The following is a 19426-nucleotide window of genomic DNA, read 5'->3' on the forward strand; positions in this document are numbered from 1 at the left end:
ACTCGATGCCACCGCTTTGCTGTGGCTTGGCTTCGCATATTCCTTTCGTTCCTCACTCCGTACATATTTACTTCGTGCTTGGTGAGGTACACTATCAAGACCCAAAGCCAGCTCACGATATTTATATTGTTTCCTAACTAATTTATTTTTGGTAGTTAGTTAGAAGATGCCTTGTCCGATAAACGGATTAAATCAATTTTTTAGAAGGTAACACTCCAAATAGAGGTGAAATTAGGATTTTATATTGTTGATAACATTGTAGTAGCGTCCTCAGCAACTCTCCTGTTACTGTATTAGGGACGCTATCGTGTTGTTAAAATTGTACATGTTTCGTGCTTAATAAATACATTGCTTTTCGAAAAAAATATTGTTGATAACACAAAATAATATCTTTAAATTATGAATTTATATTTATGTATTATATTATTATACATAAAAGTATTTCCAGTAAATTCATACATATAAATTATCATGTAGATTATATCCATATCTGTTAGTGCATTTATGTTAAGTTTCAAGTTCATTATAAACATATTCGTTGAGGCTAATATCTGGTGGGTAATACTATAAGTGTTTGTATACATTTAAAGTTAATTTATTTACTGTTGGTGCAACCGCACGGATGCAGAATGCATCCGTACGGGTTCAGAGTGCAACCGCACGGTTGCATCCTGCAACCGCACGGTTGCATGTGCAGACTGTATTTATTATTGATTTTCGGGTTCATTTTTAGGATTACGAACTCTAAACCTACCATAGCCGTGAAATCGATCTCCAGAGGTTCTAGCACTCAGTTTGATTGATCTTTAACATTCTAAAGTCATTTAACATAATAAGATCATTGTTTAGTCTTGTGTTTTTGATATAAAACTCAATACCGAGTTATTCCGCACTCGATATTGAAACCTAGATCGATTAATTCCGTTTACTCGATCCTACAAGTGGTATCAGAGTTGTAGGTGTCAATAATCGATCGGTTTTAGTGTCAATTGTGAGATAAAAGTTTTGGGTTTTGGTATTTTCGAAAAAATTCATCAAAATCTTGAATTTTTTACGTTTAAATCCGTGTTTTTGTTAATTAAGTGTGTTAATCTAGTCATAATCTTTGTTTTGAACGTAAAACAATTGGTATTTTTGATCCATTGTCATCCCTAAGTATGACGGTGGTGGTAGCAGGCCCGGTATGCCGGATGGTGCTCTTTGCCGTGGTTTGGTATTGTTGGGAACCACGAGAGGCGAGGCTACATGGGAAAGGGGGAGCGCCCGCCCGTGTAAAAATTTTTAGTTTTTCGACTTTGTCTCCGTTGAATTTTTATTTTTGCCCTAAAACCTACATATTTTGACCCAAAACCCTACATATTTTACCCCAAAACCTTCAAATTTGGCTAAAATTCTTTAACTTTTACCCCAAAACCTTCAAAATTTGCCTAAAAACCTTCAAGTTTTGCCAAAAGAACCTTCATAATTTGCCTAAAAATTCCAATTTTTTGCACGAAAACCTCCAAATTTTGTCCAAAAAAATTGTTACGGTTTTTTTTTTTTTTTTTTTTTTGCCCTGATGAGAAACATCCTAGTTCCACCACTGGACACCACTTTTCCTGTCGCGTATTTCGGGTTACACCAGAAGAAAATATGCTATTAGATTATCTGATTGTTCTGGCGGTGCAACTGATTTTTTAAAAGTGGAGTCCTCTTTGTGTGGGCTCGAGATGACTTGTGTAGGTCGATGTTATGATTTTAAGCAATTAAAACTGATTTTGGCATTTTCCCAACGACCATCGTGCTTTTTCATAAATGGTTTTTATAGGGTCGTTACTTTGAGTTCTAGTGTAGCTTTAGCAGAGGCGAAGCCAGAATTTACATATGCGGGTGGCTTACTCGATAATCAGATAATTATATAAAAATAAACTTGGATTTTCAGAGAGGCTTACAATTATTTATGCATAATAATACAAATGAAACTTGGGTCTAGAATGGACATTGGGGGAGACTTAGCACCGCTCAGTCCCCCTTGTCTCTGAGCTTTAGTCTGTTTGCTTTTATCAGCTTATTTAAACGTTTTTCACCATGCTAGTGGTTCGATTATGTTTAGGTTAATTTGTTTGTTAATCACATATTTATTGTATATGTTGATTGCGTTAGTTAAGTTTTCGAATCTGTTTATTTATCATGGAAATAAATATCTACAACAACCATGTGTGTCAAGATTTATAAGTGTTTTAAATTCCAATTTTACCCCTGAACATGTCAACCGCATTTTCTACACTGGGGTGTACGCTATTCCCGCAGCCAAATTTCCACAAATAAATATTCTTAATAATTTTCACGTGCTAGATACGGAGTATATTTTTTTCAATCATTTTATTATTATTTTGTGTCCTTTTCTAACTTACGTTATTATTTCCATTTCCAAGTTGCATTCCAATCTCCACACGCCTTATATAAATTTGAACAAACAACATATCCCAACAACAATAATCAACCTCACATCCTCTGTCCTCTCACCAACAACAAAAATTAGCAACAAAAACTCAAGAAGAAGTAGTAACATTTTGTAACGAACAACAAAAGCTGGATGGAGTGGGTTAGAGGTAAAACAATCGGTCACGGAAGCTTTGCAGCTGTGAGTTTAGCAAAACCCATAAATCAAAATTCCCAATTTCCGTCTTTAATCGCGGTTAAAACTTGTGGCGTGTCGCATTCTGATTCGTTATCAAAAGAGGGTCAAGTTTTGCAGCAGCTTAAAGATTGCCCAGAAATCATCAACTGTTACGGCGATTTAATGACGATTGAAAACAACGAAAAGTTGTATAACTTAGCGTTGGAGTACGCTTCAGGGGGAGCTTTATCCGACAAAGTGAAGAGTTTAAGGTTGTCGGAAAATGAAGTTAGAAAATACACGTGTTCGATTTTGAAAGGTGTTGATTCTATTCATAGAAATGGGTTTGTTCATTGTGACATTAAACTTGATAACATTTTATTAGTAAATGAAGACGGTATGGAGAACGCGAAAATTGCGGATTTTGGGTTGGCTAAAAAAGCTAATTTGATTAGTACGATGTATGAAGTACGAGGTACGCCAATATATATGGCGCCGGAAACGGTTAGGGGCGGCGAACAAGAAGCTGCTTCGGATATTTGGGCAGTTGGGTGTTTGGTAACTGAAATGATTACCGGAAACCCAGTTTGGAACTGTTCAGATTTCAGCGCGTTAGTAATGAAAATTGGTGTTGGATCGGAAATCCCCGAAATTCCGGCCAAATTGTCGGAAGACGGAAAGGATTTTTTAGAAAAATGTTTTGTTAAAAATCCGCGAGGGAGATGGACGGCTGAGATGCTTTTGGATCATCCGTTTGTTAAAGATATCTCGTTCGAGAAAGAAGTAGCAAATCAAATTTCTCCAAGAGATGTATTTGATTTCCCTGATTGGGAATCAGCCGAATCGACGTGTTTAACCTTGCCGGAATTTGAATTACCGATGATTGCGCCGGCGACGAGATTGGGGCAGCTGCTGACAGATCAGAAACAACTCAATTGGTCTAGTGTTTCGAACAGTTGGGTGAAAGTGAGATGAGTCATTAAAACAATCAGATTCAAAGAATGGAGATTAAAATCATTTTTATTTTTTATCTTTGACACGGATTCTTTTGTATTATAGACTATAGTTAGGAGTATAAAAAAGTACTTCAAAGTTAGGTTAGTTGGAATACTGGTAACTTGATGCATATTTTTTTGCCACCAAGTTGTGAATACAACAGATATAAGGAACTATTTGACTACTTCCATATATATATATATATATATATATATATATATATATATATTTTTTTTTTTTTTTTTTTTTTTTGTTTATATAGATATGATTATATGAATATGAATGGATGTTCTGGCATTCCTCATTTTTTTTCTTCGAAAAGCTATAATTCTCATTAACCCAATGATATAAATGTGTAAATATGCACCCAATATAATGACTCCCATAAGATCCAATTTTTTTTATCACCACCCAACCAATTTTACTAATAGAATTGCTTTGCACCCAGTGAATGTACACAGATCAAACTATGAGTTGCCGCGTTTTTAACTTTGGAAGTCAATAAACCTTGGTTTTTCTTCCATTCCTTAAAAGTCTACTATACTTTCATCCTGGAACTTCGGCTAGTTATTCACAAATGAGATATGATTCGAAGGTTGGCTAGCACATTTTTATATAATATCGATCTTCTTTTCTCCGGTGAGGCGTGAACTAAATTGTTTCTACATTTCCAAATAAACCATAGAAGGGCATACATGGAGGCTAGAGAAACACGTTTTAACTTCTGAGAATTCACCATTGGGGTCGCTGCACCGATGGCATTTGAAATCCTAACAGGAGGGCTGCACGTGAGATTTTACCGACTGATGAAGCCTCTCCATAATGGTATTATATACCTGCAATTCGTGAATAAGTGATCTGCATCTTCTAAATGAATCTGGCAAAACAAGCATGCCTCTGTTTCTATTGATAAACCCCTGACCATTAAGTTTGATCTAGTTGGTAGCCGATCTAAAGCCTCCAAAATGAATATGTTAATCTTTATAGGAATCAAATTAATCCAGTGACATAATCAGGTTCAACCCCAAGGGAGTGATTATCTACTAGAGAACCGAGTTTGTTGATTGTAAAATATCTTTCCGCAAAGTGACCAACTCCAGGAATCCAGTGTGGATGATAATGGTTTCGATTTGGTTAGAAGTTTGTTCTAGTTCCATTATTTCTATTGTTGTACAACCCCTGATTAGATTCTATTGATGCATATTGTAATCCCCAGTCCTAATCGTTATGTATGTTTATTTTAGTCATTCGTTATTGAACATTATTATAATCGTATTTTGACTATTGGATGTTTGATTATGTTACTTGATGTTATATTAATAATCAAACTGAATCACAGTTGACCGACTGACTATGTCGGTCGATCGACAGATAGTGACAGTCGAACGACTGTCTCTGCAGGTAGTATAAATATAGGTTACGAGTTACATTGTTATGTTACGTACACACCCTACACATCCCCTAATTTCGTCTATAATCGATCCCACACCTACCCAACATGATTAACAACTGTAAATTCAACCAGTTCCATTTTCCGATTAGAATCTCTCCACAATTGTCCTATTGATCACGCACCAAACAAATTTTATTAGCCTCTAAAGCAAAAAGTCTGGGATACATAGATCTAAGGATTACCTGGTCGTCCGAAATCCGATTATCATGCCAAAACAAGGTTGCATTTCCGTTTTCTAACTTCATTTTGAACTACTTAAGGAATGGTATACCCAATCCTTCACAAGCCAAACCACATCTTCTTATTCCTCTTCATAATGGCCACAACAGCTTCTCGTTCGTAGAAGAAACAAGTGCTCCATGGTCACCATATTTTGTGCGAAATATCTTGCTCCACAGTGCTTCCCTTTCAATTTTGTATCTTCACTGACACTTGCTTAATAAGCTTATGTTTTTCGTTTTCAAACTTCTAATTCCAAGTCCTCCATACTTTTTGGCAGATAATTCTTTGTTCCAACCAACCCATGAAATCCCTTTTTATCTAACGTGTCCCATAGAAACTTTCTCCTTATAGATACCCATTCGCCTAATATTTTACCAAGTGCACGGTATAATGGTAAATAAAATAAAGGTAAGCTTCCCAATACCGCTTTGGTTATAGTGTTAACCTTTCACCAACGGATAATAATTTTGCTTCCCAAGCATTTAAACTCCGGTGGTCAGTAACAGGGACCATGGGTTTAACAGATCATTCAAAATAATTTTATAATAACACATGTATATTTTGTATTTTTGGATAGTTAAGATATTTTTAATTTACTCAGATTTTACACGAATATACACAATTTAATCATATTATCTTTCATATATTTCTGAATTTTTTCTGGGATATTAGTTTTTTTTTTTTTTTTTTTTTTTTTTTTTTTTTTTTTTTTGCCAAAGTAACAGAAACTTATATAAAACGAAGACGTTTTTCAAAAGAAAAAGACTCCTACCCTACCGAATCATATTACAAGAAACAACGAGGAGGCTCATACCTTGAAAACATTAGAACTACAAAGTATCTATAATCGAGCCTAGACAAACCTAAATCGTAAAATACAAATCGAAACAAAGAAACAAATGGTAGACTACATCGAAACAAACCATTGAACCTAATACCAAATAAAAACTAAGAGAAAAAAGTAAACAACTAACAAAAGTGAACCTACGAACCACGATATGCTTCTTCAATTTGTCGTTATCCGGTCTCGTGCCGAATATTTTTTCACCCTGATTAACAACTTTATAGGTTAGAACATAAGAGTTTCCCTCTCGTACCAATACACCAGTTGAATGACCAATCACGTCGGCCTTTATCCTCAATGTCTTTGAAAAAAAACTTTTCTGGTCGGCTCTGAGAACCGGATCCAAAGAACTAGGATTAATACTCCATGACAAACTACCTTGGTTTATTACTCCATGACAAACTATTATCTTCATTAATCACCCCATTTATAATATTTGTGACAACGTTTTGTAGGTGAATCAATTCATTTATGCAACGCCTTATTATTACTACTTAACTTATATACGACTTTATGGTCGTTTACGATGAATTCGGTTGTCGTATGTGCCAAGACGTCATTGTTTTTCTTTTTATTATTTTTTATTTTTTTGAATGGCACCAAGACGTCATTGTTTGCAATATAATGTATGCCGTTCTTTATAACAAAATGGCTATTTCTTTTCTTTTTTTTATTACTATTAAATTAATAACACATTTTTATATCTTTTATTAAATATATTATATATTATATTATTGTATTATATTATACCTATACACTAAACACGCGCCAAATTTCGTCATTTCAGTTCTGATTGTCGTTTCGAGTTTGCATTCACACTACAAACGGTCCCTCAAATTCGGCTCAATTTACACAGCGGCCCCTCAACTTTACACTTTTTCAGGGGTACGAAATGTAAATATATAATTTCATTAAATTAAAAGAAACTAATTCCACCCGAATTTTTAACGGGCTCTATCTTCTCGCTCGGTGCGAGTTAAATTTTTCCGAGACCACCGTTCAACTCGAAAAAATCTAATGAACACAACGGGACTAACAACGCGCGAAACAGACATCGTTAAAAAACACTAGATAACGGGCCATATATTCTCGCTCGGTGCGAGTTAAAATTTTCTGATACTACCGTTTAACTCGAAATAATTTTACGTACACAACGCGACTAACTATACGAGAAACGGACATCGTTAAAAAAAACTAAATATTTCGGATTATATTACATACATATACATACACGTGCATCGGTCAATGGAGTCGACCATCGGTCCGATGGTGTAGACCTACGGCAGATTGTCTAGACAAACTCCTAGACTTTCACCAACTGTTCTGCTTTGGGACCTACGGCCGAAGGTGAAGTCCTACGGCCGAGTGTAAAACTCCATCGGTCGAGGGTCAGAGACCTACGACCGATGGTAGTTCATCAGATATGTTTCCCAAAAATTCGCTTTTTCACCAAATCAATGATATTATGATCAAGAAACACGTGTATAAGCATCAGATAATGCCGATTAACACTAACACATGAATTAATTCGATCTAAATGACTCAAATATCAACGAATTAGACTTTAAAAGTTTTAACTTTTTCAAACCTAAAATCTATGAAAACTAACAACTGAGATCGAATTAGAGTACCTGGATTGTGGCGCTGGAATCACGAAGAAAAAGTGCACACAACGATCGGTCAAAACTCCTTTCTTAAACAATCGAAAATCGATGAAAAATTTCTTCAAAAAAACACCAAGTGACTGACCCAGTTGTGTTTTGGGTCCTTTTATACCCCTTCAGTAACCATCGGTCGATGGTCAAATCCTACGGCCCGATGGTCTAGACAATCGGTCGATCGTCTTTTCCTACGGCCGAAGGTCTTGACTGTCTGCCGGTAGTCTTGGTTTTGAAAAGTTTTATAACTTACTGCATTTCAATTTCAACTTTTACCTTCTTTTTCACATCCACTCCCCCTGAGACTGATCTTTACAGCATAAAATTAAAAACACTTGGTTCCTTTAAGCTTCAAACAAACTTATTTTCAGGTTTAAAGAAAAACACGGGATTCCTTACACAGTGAACCCTTCAGAGAACTGAGTTGCCAGGCCTAATAATTAAAACATAAATGCACATGCAACTAACAAATAACGCAAATATTTTTGAATTTTTCAGATATACATATATATATATATATATATATATATATATATATATATATATATATATATATATATATATATATATATATATATATATATATATATATATATATATATATATATATGTGCACATGCAAAGCTATAAAGCAAACTACTGTACAAGATCCAGTGTGTCATTATCAACAATATTATAAGACATATTCAGCAAATCTTTAACATCACATGTCTGCAATCATTCAGCTTTTAACATCAATTTCATCAATCAATTGCATAATCAGGAATCGGATGTTATTATCATAAAAATAAATGATACTGTTTATCAAGAACAACACTAAGAAGAACATAACACATGTTTTTGTAAGTTGACATACCAAATTGATCTAATCTTTTGATTTCGGGGATCAGAAATGAACTATGTTGACATGTTATTACATGTTTAATGAAGCATATAAGAATAACTTTCAAATATATCAATAAACATTTACTAACTTTCACCCTAGACTTTGATGATTACGTTAAATTAATTACTTTAACATTTTTCAATGTTAGATTTCGATCATAGAATTAGTCCTCATTTGAGATCGCACGATGTTTCAGGTAGAACAATTGAGCACAAATCTATTGATGTTGTCCTCTTATCACATCAATGTACTTTCAATTTGATTGAACAGAACCATCTCACGATGTTTCTAGCAACCTGTCAGCCATGAGCTTCTACCTTAAACTTACACTTTTCGTTTCAGATAACATTGTTTATCTCAAATTTATTGCATACTTTGAAAAGCCACATACTTGTCGCTATAAACCCTATACTTGGACGAAAATCGTATGATGTATGATGTTGGATGGATAGTAGTGATATATATTTGAGTGATGGAACGCTAAGGTATCCTCCAGACGATATCCCCTGCTATCCAGGCCAATAAGATACAATCCCATACCACAGAATGATTTAAGTTCTCTATATCTGATGATCTGATAAATTTCTCCCCCTCGGATGTAGATAACTAAATCTTCCAAACAGCTCTTGGATGGAAATATCTGTTGTCTCAGAAGAAAATAGCGTATGAATCCTTCAAAATTAGTTCAATGCGTGATCCATGATTCTCTTGCAATAATGTGGTGCATCAATTTAATTACAACTTGAATAAAGAAACATAATCATTACCATTTTTTTTTTTTTAGATTTTCTGATATTGTCATTTTCTCCATGCTGGACTACAAAAATAAAATAAAATAAACACAATTATTCATGATGATGCACCATTGTCTTTGACTTTTGTAGTATCTGTACGGAAAATCAATCTTCTGATGTTGAAGTCTATAACCCAATGACGTTGCATTGTACAAATCATTCTATGTCTGTGATACAAAATTGCACTTCTCAACCCGTCTAGAGAGAACACCTCCCTTTGGATACCCGACATGTATATCGTTGACTTTTGGTCCAAGCAATAAAGGTAAATAGAAACAAGTATGCATCCTAGACAAAGTATGCTCACCTTGGGGACTCACAAATTTATCCATTGCTACCGAGTATAAATCGTAGTAGGGGAGACCTCAACCGTCTGTTGAGTTTCTGAACAATCATTTCTCAGTACATATTCAGTGATAAGTAGGTGACTACCCTCAACCGCTGTAAACCTTTCCATGATTTCCTCATCATGATATTTATGCGTTGTTATTGTGATCATCTCTATCTAGAATTAGGTCAGTAAAGTCTACCAGTACACTTTCAATCATTCTGTTTACATGTCAGTTCAGAATTGCAATCACTTCCCCACAGATAGAATAAGCAACTCATTTTCATGATTTTCCAATTTTTATTATTTTTTATTTTTCAACTATTTATTTGATTTTTTGGTTTTATAATTTTTATGGCTTTTCGATTTTATCTGTACAAAAACATAAAAACAAACTAAAACATAAACTAGCATGCAGTACTATCAGAAAACAATTATCTATCAAGCAAACGAAAATTAAACATGCAAATGACCTACAAACGACTATGCAAAGATGTACATACTATACATGCAGTTTTAAATGCATTCACAACTCTGTCTCCTTGTCAGGTTCCTCTGTGTTGGGAACCTCAGTTTCAGGAACCACATCAGATAACAATTTAATACCTATTTCTTTTAACATGAACTCAAAACATGGTTTATCAAAAGCTTCAGTAAAGAGATCAGCCCGTTGGGTTGTAGTGTCAATTTGCACTACATCAATTAACTTTTTCTCATAGCAATCTCTAATGAAATGGTATTTAATCCCTATGTGTTTCATTTTAGAATGATTAACGAGATTCTTAGTGACAGCTATAGCAGCAGTATTATCAACATAAATAGGAGTGTTAGAAATATGCAAACCGTAGTCACGTAACTACTGTTGAATCCAGATAACCTATGATGTACAGCTGGCCACGGCAATATATTCTGCTTCACATGTGGACTGAGCCACTGCTGTCTGCTTCTTACACTGCCAAGTAACTAGCTTGCTACCAAGGAACTGACAACCTCCTGATGTTGACTTGAAGTCTTTCTTGCAACCGCCATAATCAGAATCTCTATAAGCTGTGAGATCAAAACCATCCTCACATAGATACCATAACCCTAAACTCGGTGTATCTATCAAATACCTCAAAATATTCTTAACCACAAACATATGATGAACATTAGGATTCGCCTGATAACGAGCACATAGACAAACCGCAAACTTAATGTCCGGTCGAGAAGCTGTCAGATACATTAGAGAACCTATGATTGCCCTGTATAACGTAGGATCCACTTTAGCACACTCACAATCAGGTGAGATCCCATGATTCACTGACAACGGAGTCTTAGCTGGTCTTTCTGCTTCCACTTGAAATCTCTTCAGAATATCAGCAACATACTTGGTCTGATGCAAGAAGATGCCTTTATCCGTCCGAGCTACCTGCAAACCTATGAAAAACTTTATAGTTCTCATGGAACTCATTTTGAACTTCCGCTGCATGACCTTCTCAAACTCATCAACCATTCCCTGATACGTTGACCCGAAGATGATATCATCAACATAGACCTGCACCAACATAAGATGTTGTCCCTTTTTCTTGATGAAAAGTGTCTAATCAATGACACCTCTCCTAAAACTGTTCTTAAGCATATAGTTGGACAACATGGCATACCACGCTCTAGGAGCTTGGTGAAGGCCATAAAGTGCCTTTTCAAGTAGATAAACCTTTTCTAGGAAATGAGGATCTTCAAAACCAGGTGGTTGTTCAACATAAACCTTCTCGTTAATCTCTCCATAAAAAATGAGCTTTTAACATCCATCTGATAAACTTTAAATTCCATGAAGGACGCAAACGCCAAGAAAATTCTAATTGCCTCCAGTCTAGCTACCAGAGCAAAAACCTCATCATAGTCAATCTCAGGGATTTGTTGATATCCCTTTACCACCAACCTAGCTTTGTTTCTGATAACAATACCCTGCTTATCTTTCTTATTCTTCAACACCCATCGAAGACCATAGGGTTCACAACCATGTGGTGGATTGACTAGTCTCCAAACCTTCAAATGTTTAAACTATAACAATTCTTCCTGCATTGCACTAACCCACCCATCATATTTCAATGCTTCAAATGTGTCTTTCGATTCAATTTGACACACATAGCATGAGTGAGCATGCATAAATACTCTCCCTATCTTATTTAACGAGGAATAAAAAGTTGTTACCACATTTGCACTCTCTGATTCAACATCTTCTGCTGCCGTTGTACTTTCACTTACCATAGGAACATCAGATGTAGAAGGAACTTCAGACGTAGATGCTTCATTAGACTTAGCATGAGGAATGCTAATACGAGTAATGTCCCTTGTATCTATGTAATAATCATCTAAACGTTTTAGAGGCATGATAACACGATTTGACCTACGTACCCATCCTGCCCCAGTTGGCTGTTCAGTCCCTATTACAGTTGGAGGTTGATTGTAAAGTGGATTCAAATGCTCTTCTGTCAACCGTGTCCAATTAACACCCTCATCTTCTTCTGAATCATTGTCTTCATCTGTCTCATACGCTATTTCTACATTAGGATTGTCATTAGAATGGTCACTCTGGGTACTTTGCCGCGAATTCTGAATCAGACTCTGATGAGTACTTTAAGTCTGGACCTGAGTCTGGCTAGGAAGTGAGATGACATTCTCTGTGAAATTTTGAGCATCATATAACATCTGAGTAAGTACCTCATCTTCTGTAGCATCCGTTGGAAAGTTAAAAGAATAAAAAAGTTTATCATATTCAAATTGCCATGCGAATCCTTTACTAACACGAGCTGGAGCGTTACGCTGAATATCTACCTCAAAACGTTCTTCGACACACTTAGTTTCAGTAGTATACACTCGCTTATTTGGATTCCCATAACCCATGAAGATACCAGAGACAACATTTTAATTGAATTTTCCTCCTGTGTCTCGTACCATAATAGTACACGGAGCACCAAAGGGTTCAAGATGCTTAATGTTAGGCTTTCTCTTGTGTAACAGTTCATAACAAGTTTTACCGTGTCGTTTCACCACTAGAACTCTGTTAATCACATAGCACGCTGTACTCACAGCTTCACCCCAGAAAAAAATTGGTAAACACGAATCAGCTAGCATAGTTCTCGCGGTCTCAATTAACGTCCTATTCTTCCTTTCAGCTACACCATTTGATTGTGGCATATAAGCAGGACTGAACTGTTGTTGTATCCCCTTTTCGATACAAAATAGCAGCATCTGATTATTCTTAAATTTCGTACCATTGTCAGTATGAATATTTCTAACCTACAACTTATACAAAGTTTCAAGCTTCAGAATCAAAACTTTAATGTGCTCGAAATATCTGATTTATGCTTCAGCATCACAACCCAAGAGAAACGTGAATACTCATCCGTAACAACTAAGTAATATAACTCTCCAGTGATAGTCTTACAATTAACTGGACCAAAGAGATCCATATGCAACAATTCTAAAGGAACATTAACAGAATGATGCTTCTTGGTAGCATGAGACTTCTTTGTCTGTTTCCCTTTCTTACACGGAAGACAACTTTCAGGAATATGAAAACTCTTAAGATTAACACCATCAACTTGTCCATTATGAACTAGATTATTCATCTTCCTTAGACTCAGATGACCCATACGCTTGTACCAAATAATAGACTCCTGTTCAGTAGCTTTGGAAACAAAAGCCTGATGGCGTGTAGCTGCTTTAACATGAGCCTTTCACATATCAAGAATATAGAGATCGTTACACCTAGGCGCGGTCATTAAAATCATGTCTTCCGGAATTACAAAATCTTTTCTCAAAATGTAACACAATTTATCATCAAAAGCAACCGTATACTTTTTGTCAGCAACCTGTGAAATTGAAAGTAAATTGTTCGACATTTGCTCCAAAAAATTGACTTTATCAAAGATGACATTCTCATTAGCAATCACCCCTTGCGCAGTAATAAAACCTCATTCACTACTTGCAAAAGAAACTGGTACTCCATCCACTGTTTTCACATTAGAAAGTAAGGACAAGTTCCTTGTCATGTGCCTGGACGCCCCACTATCAACAATCTATGTACTGCAGCGAGGATTGTAGGCGACCTGCACATTATCAAAAGGAGATTAGTTAGAAAGGGTCACCCATGCCCGAATGGCAGTGGGTTTCCCATCAACGCCAACTACTGGCAATTCCACCCATTGTCCCTTAGATCCAGAAGGACCTTCAGAATTTTGGACACACTTAACTTCACTTTTGCGTTTCAAAATAGCATTTTTGGGTAATGGTTTACAGTAATAATCATTTATTCGATAAACTTTAGTTCCATTTGATGGAACAGAAGTAGAATTGAACACAAGAGAAGATGATCTTCTGTTGAAAACACGTTTAGGATTAGGACTAAGATCAATTCTCCTATGTGGTGTCTGTCTAATGGGTTTACAATTCACAGCTCTGTGTCCCAACATCCCACAATTGAAATAGTTAACATTTACAAAATTATTAGCATTAAACAATTGACGCCTAGTAGGTGAAATACGTCTCCTCGGTGGTGTAGTCTGTTGCCTAGTAGGAGGGGGTGACGAGACTTGTTGTTTAACAGTCTGTCGACGATTAGGCGGAACATATTTCGTCACGCTTTCAGAATTGGAACTGTCACCTTTTGGTGGATGTTCAGCTTTAGGATCAACAACCTAAGAATTCAAAGTACTACTATCCTTAATAAACTTAACAGGAGTGAGCTGAGTGTTTTTCTTCCTAGTTTGTTTCGGTTTTCTAACACTCCTTTTCTGAGTCTTCTGACTCTCACTCCTATTTGCCTCATTCTTTGGATTTTTTAAAATAGTAATGGGCTTAGGCACAACTACAAAAGGTTTTCCGTCTTCTTCGGTGTCGATATCAGTGTCGGACTCCGTCTCATAAACAACATCTAAGGGTTTCTTACTCTCATCATTCTCACTTTTACTCTTAACATGAATTTTTTCAGACTTACCACACTTCGGTTCTACAACCGGATCCTTACACTTCTCAACAAGCTTATTGACAAACTCACCCATCAGTGGTGGCGCAACTTGATTATAGCCTATTCCTTGGTTTTTAGGATGTTTCAAAGTTTGTGTCACGTATGACATTCTCTGCCAATTATCAATCCTAGCCTTTTCTGATTCTTACTTTAACTTGTATGAATCTTTTTCTGCCTTAAGTGCTTCTATCTGGCTCAAATACAGGTGAATCACTTTCTCATCATCCATAATAGTTGATTTTAAATGACCTACCTGATTCTCTAAGTACTTAATAACATCAACATACTCTTTCTGCTTATTAAGGTAGTAGAGAGCATCATCATAGTTCTTCCTATTTGTCTGATTTTCTAGACTCAAATTTTTAAGTTCAAGTCTAAGTTTTGGACAAGTTTCACAAGTAGCAGGTATCTCATTCAGCTTAGAAACTACACATTCAAGTCTAGCTATTTCATGTTCAAGGTCAACGCATTTGGAACAAAAGGAAGCTGAATCATTACATACCTTGTCATTGCTGGACGTGTTAGCAATGAACGTATGATTATTTCAACCGACCTGCGAATCTGCATTGGATTCTGAATCTGACTCTGAACTTGTACTGTCCGAATAATCAGCATCATAACCTCCTTTGCCCTCAACTTTAGCAGGACTATCCGAACTCTTCACCGTGACTATCTTCTCATCAGTACCTTTAACATCACCCTTGATCAAGTGTGCAAGCTCTTTTCTAAACCATGTATCCGTATGATAACTCATTCCTGAGGATTCATCATCATCGGAGGAATCGGTAGTGAATTCAAGATCAGACAAGTCCTTAGCTTTGCGGAACTTATCATACAACTTATCACTGATTCTCTTCCTAAGACACATCTTCATTATCGTTTCTACCCTTTTCATTATGGCGTCACATTTGCATACATAGCATGTGCAAGCAGGATCATCTTTACTGTGACGCCCCGTACAAAACCATCGTGTACGGATCATCAATCAACAGGATCATTACATGGTCAAACACTATATGTTGTTTGAAAACCGATTTGCATTCATATAAAGATAACGTTTTACAAAAGATAGCGCGCATCCTACGAATCGGAGCATAAACATAATTATTTGACCCTAAGGTCGTTACAAAGCCATTGTTTGAAATTAACATAAACTATGAATGCAACAGAAAAGTTCCATGAATGAGACATCTCTAGTAATGCAGTGGATAACTAATACAGCAGGTCCTTAACAGCAAGACAGCAATTCTAACAGCGGAAGCAAAAAACCTCTAGGCACCTGAGAAATACACGCTTAAAAGTCAACACGAATGTTGGTGAGCTATAGTTTAAGTTGTAACAGTAACGTAAGGTAGGCCACGAGATTTCAGTCTAACAAACAGTATGAAAAGTATATGTATAACCGTAAGCACCCGGTAACTAGACTTAACGTTTATAACCCCCTGAAAGTACACTTGGCGAGTGCGTATGTTCACGAAGTATTAAACACCCGTTAAATGCTAGCGCTACTAGCCCGAGTGGGGATGTCAAACCCTATGGATCCATATCTAAGATTCGCGTTCACCAGTTCAAAAACCAATGACTAAACGTTACCGTGCTAAGGGGAATGTTTATGCCGTTGTATAACCCACACACATATAAAGTTTAAGTACTCGTGCCTAACATGTAAAACGTAAAAAACGCATGTATTCTCAGTCCCAAAATAGTTAAAGTAAAAAGGGATGCTATAACTCACAGTGATAAAAGCGGTAAAGTCGGTAATGAAAGTACGCAAGTAGTAAGTCGGTCCGAAAGGTCATCAACCTAAATCAAAGGTTACTAGGTCAGTAGGTTGTATTTATAAATTCTAATAGTGCATAAAATAAGTTTAAGTGTCATCATCATCATCGTTCATCATCATAAAAGCTAAGTAAGTTCGACAAGAATAGAGATCAAAACAATAGGCTGAATTCGGTCAGATGCTATGACCTCTACGTAAATCGAAAAGATGCATAGTCAGTGGATATGGCTCCGTATATGAGTCCCCTAACAGCTGACCAATTTTCAGAACCTAACTCGTCTTCGTTTGACTGTGGCGACGGTTTAAGTGCGAGTAGGTCAGAAATTTCAGCACAACGTTAATAGGGTGTAGTGACTCTCGGAGGGCCATAAATCCTAAACCGTAACTCGGATTAAGAGGAGGCCTAAACGGAAAATCATCTAATCGAACCGGACTAACTGAAAATAACTTTCCAGTAGCCTAGGTGGCCTGATCAGATATGAAAATCAGTGGACAAGTGCTCCGGTGGGGTTCTTGGTGCTTGATGCTCATCACGGTTCTCATCCTTGATGCTTGTAGCTTCAAGTGTACAACTCGTTGATGGTTTAGCATCACTTTTGACCAAGATTCTACCATCAATACACAATATGTCAAGACCAAGTGGTAACACAACTCATTTAAGAGTCTTAGATGGATGATGAACCAAGGTTACATCATATCCTTAGTCTTAACACAATTTCAAGTCACACATACAACAAAGTTACAAACTTTACATCAATCAAACAAGTATGAACATGATCTAAGTCAAATGAGGTGATGGAACCCTAAGCTAGAGAGCTTGGATCCTATTTACACAAGTTACAAGGTTGCAAAGCTAGAAAGCTTGAACCTTTAAGTGTTCTTGAAGATCTTGAAGTATAAAGCTTGGATCTTGAAGATACATGAAGATTACAAACAAAAGTTTGAATCGTTTTCACAAAACAACATGATCAAAGCAAAAATAACTTAGATCTAACAAAAAGATATGAAGATTCAAGCTAGAAAGCTTGCATCTTAATTGTTCTTGAAGATCTTGAAGCATAAAGCTTGGATCTTGAAGATGCATGAAGATTACAAACAAAAGTTTGAATCTTTATCACAAAATAACAAGATTAAAGTAAAAGAAAGATGAATCTACAAAGTTGGTGAAGATTCAAAGCTAGAAAGCTTGAATCTTCAATGTTCTTGAAGGATTCATGCTTGAATCAACAAGATGTAACCAAGATCAAAGCTAAATGGAACTTGATCTTCATATAATGATGATGATGGTACACAAAAATGATAAGGAAAAGAGGAATAAAAAGAAAACTTACAAGTGATACTAGAAAGGATAGAAAGAAAGAACAAGTGTGTGTGAAAATCAAATGAGCAAGTGAGAGGTAAATGGCTAGTATTTATAAGCAAAATTTGACAAGGATTAATGACTTAGAAGGGCCATTAGGCCGTGATTTTCATGGGGGAGGGGACAAAATGTTGCTTTATGGATATTGGTTGTCTAAAGCATGTACTTATGCTAGAATCCCATGTGACAAAGTTGATAATCCTTATCCATTATGCTAGTATGACTCATTAATTATTTATTTATTTATTATTATGGGTCACTAGTAATAATACTTGGGCTAATTAATTGGGTCACTAGCTAGTGTAGGGCGGGCTAAGGTCCAATAAGGTAGAAAGTCCAACAAGACTAACTATTGTGATCTAGTAAATAATTAATTAAAATTAAGCATCCAAAAACCCAGGTAATTATTATTATAAAATAATAATTAATATTTCGCAGTCATAATATTCCGGTTACGACAAAAGTCAAACGTGCGAGCAGTTCGCGGTTTATTCGAAACGTTAAATAACACTAACGGTTATAAAAGCATCCGGTGAACAAGTTAAGTATCCTACGTACTCTAAGGCACGTTTTAACATATAATTGGAAGTAAACCACGTATATCAAGTTTCCAGAGTATAAAGTAACACAGTACGTACAGATACGCAGTTTCGATAAATACAAAGCATAAAAGCTAGTCAAAAAAGTCGGGTCGTTACATTTACCTATACAACCAGCATTTCTTTTGATAACCCTCTCTTCTTCTATCTCAGCTTCACTCTTACCCACGAACACCACATTAGCTTTCTCAGCATCAATAGAGATCGACCAGTCACACACTTCATTAGCATAGGTAGTAGTTAAAGCTTTAGATTGACTACTGGAAGTTACTTCCTTGTTCACTGATAGACCAGTATGTTCAGGAGTCACCTCAATTGTAGAAGTATGAAACGGATTGTGAAAACCAGGCTTTGGAGGTCGTGTACATGTTCTCTTGAAATGACCAAGCTCATCACAATTATGACATATTACTTTGGACATATCAAAACCAAACTTCGTATTGCGGTTGAAACTCAATGTACTCTAACCTGTCCTCTTCAAATACTTTCTAGCACGTCTCACAAAACTGCCCATAGCATACAATATGTCCATTCTCTCAATTTCATCTTCATCAATCTGATCATAGTCTTCATTCTCCAGATGACCATTAATTATCTGCCCACTGATCATGTCATTGTAAGAGTTAACCACGATCACTGCTAAAGCCATATCTTCCTGAATCAGCTCTAGAGGCCTCTTCTTGATGTTTTCTGTCTTTATCACTGGTGACTTAGTCTGTTGAATAGTGCATGACTCAATCAGTTTAGCAGTTGAGTTCTGTGCTTGAGACTTAGCATTGAAATACCCGGACTCTGACTGTGGTGCCGAGGTCTGTGCCACCTTGGTTGAGATGAAAGCCGTTTGCAGAGGAGCATGACCTCCTGAAGATGACCCAATAATGGATGAACCAGCTACTGTA

The 19426-nt window shown here is 36.2% G+C and overlaps 1 protein-coding gene across 1 annotated transcript; it reads left to right on the forward strand.

Moving 5' to 3' along the window:
• The first annotated feature begins 2478 nt into the window (after positions 1-2478).
• LOC139867218 (mitogen-activated protein kinase kinase kinase 20-like) lies at positions 2479-3771 on the forward strand. Its single transcript, XM_071855550.1, has one exon. The coding sequence runs from the start codon at positions 2576-2578 to the stop codon at positions 3572-3574; it is 999 nt and encodes a 332-aa protein (XP_071711651.1). The 5' UTR covers positions 2479-2575; the 3' UTR covers positions 3575-3771.
• The last annotated feature ends 15655 nt before the right edge of the window (positions 3772-19426 follow it).

The sequence above is a fragment of the Rutidosis leptorrhynchoides genome, chromosome 9 (assembly GCF_046630445.1).
Source record: "Rutidosis leptorrhynchoides isolate AG116_Rl617_1_P2 chromosome 9, CSIRO_AGI_Rlap_v1, whole genome shotgun sequence".
Lineage (NCBI taxonomy): Eukaryota > Viridiplantae > Streptophyta > Magnoliopsida > Asterales > Asteraceae > Rutidosis > Rutidosis leptorrhynchoides.

Excerpts from the sequence above, each read along its gene's own strand:
- LOC139867218 (XM_071855550.1), top strand. The coding sequence starts at position 2,576 with ATGGAGTGGGTTAGAGGTAAAACAATCGGTCACGGAAGCTTTGCAGCT.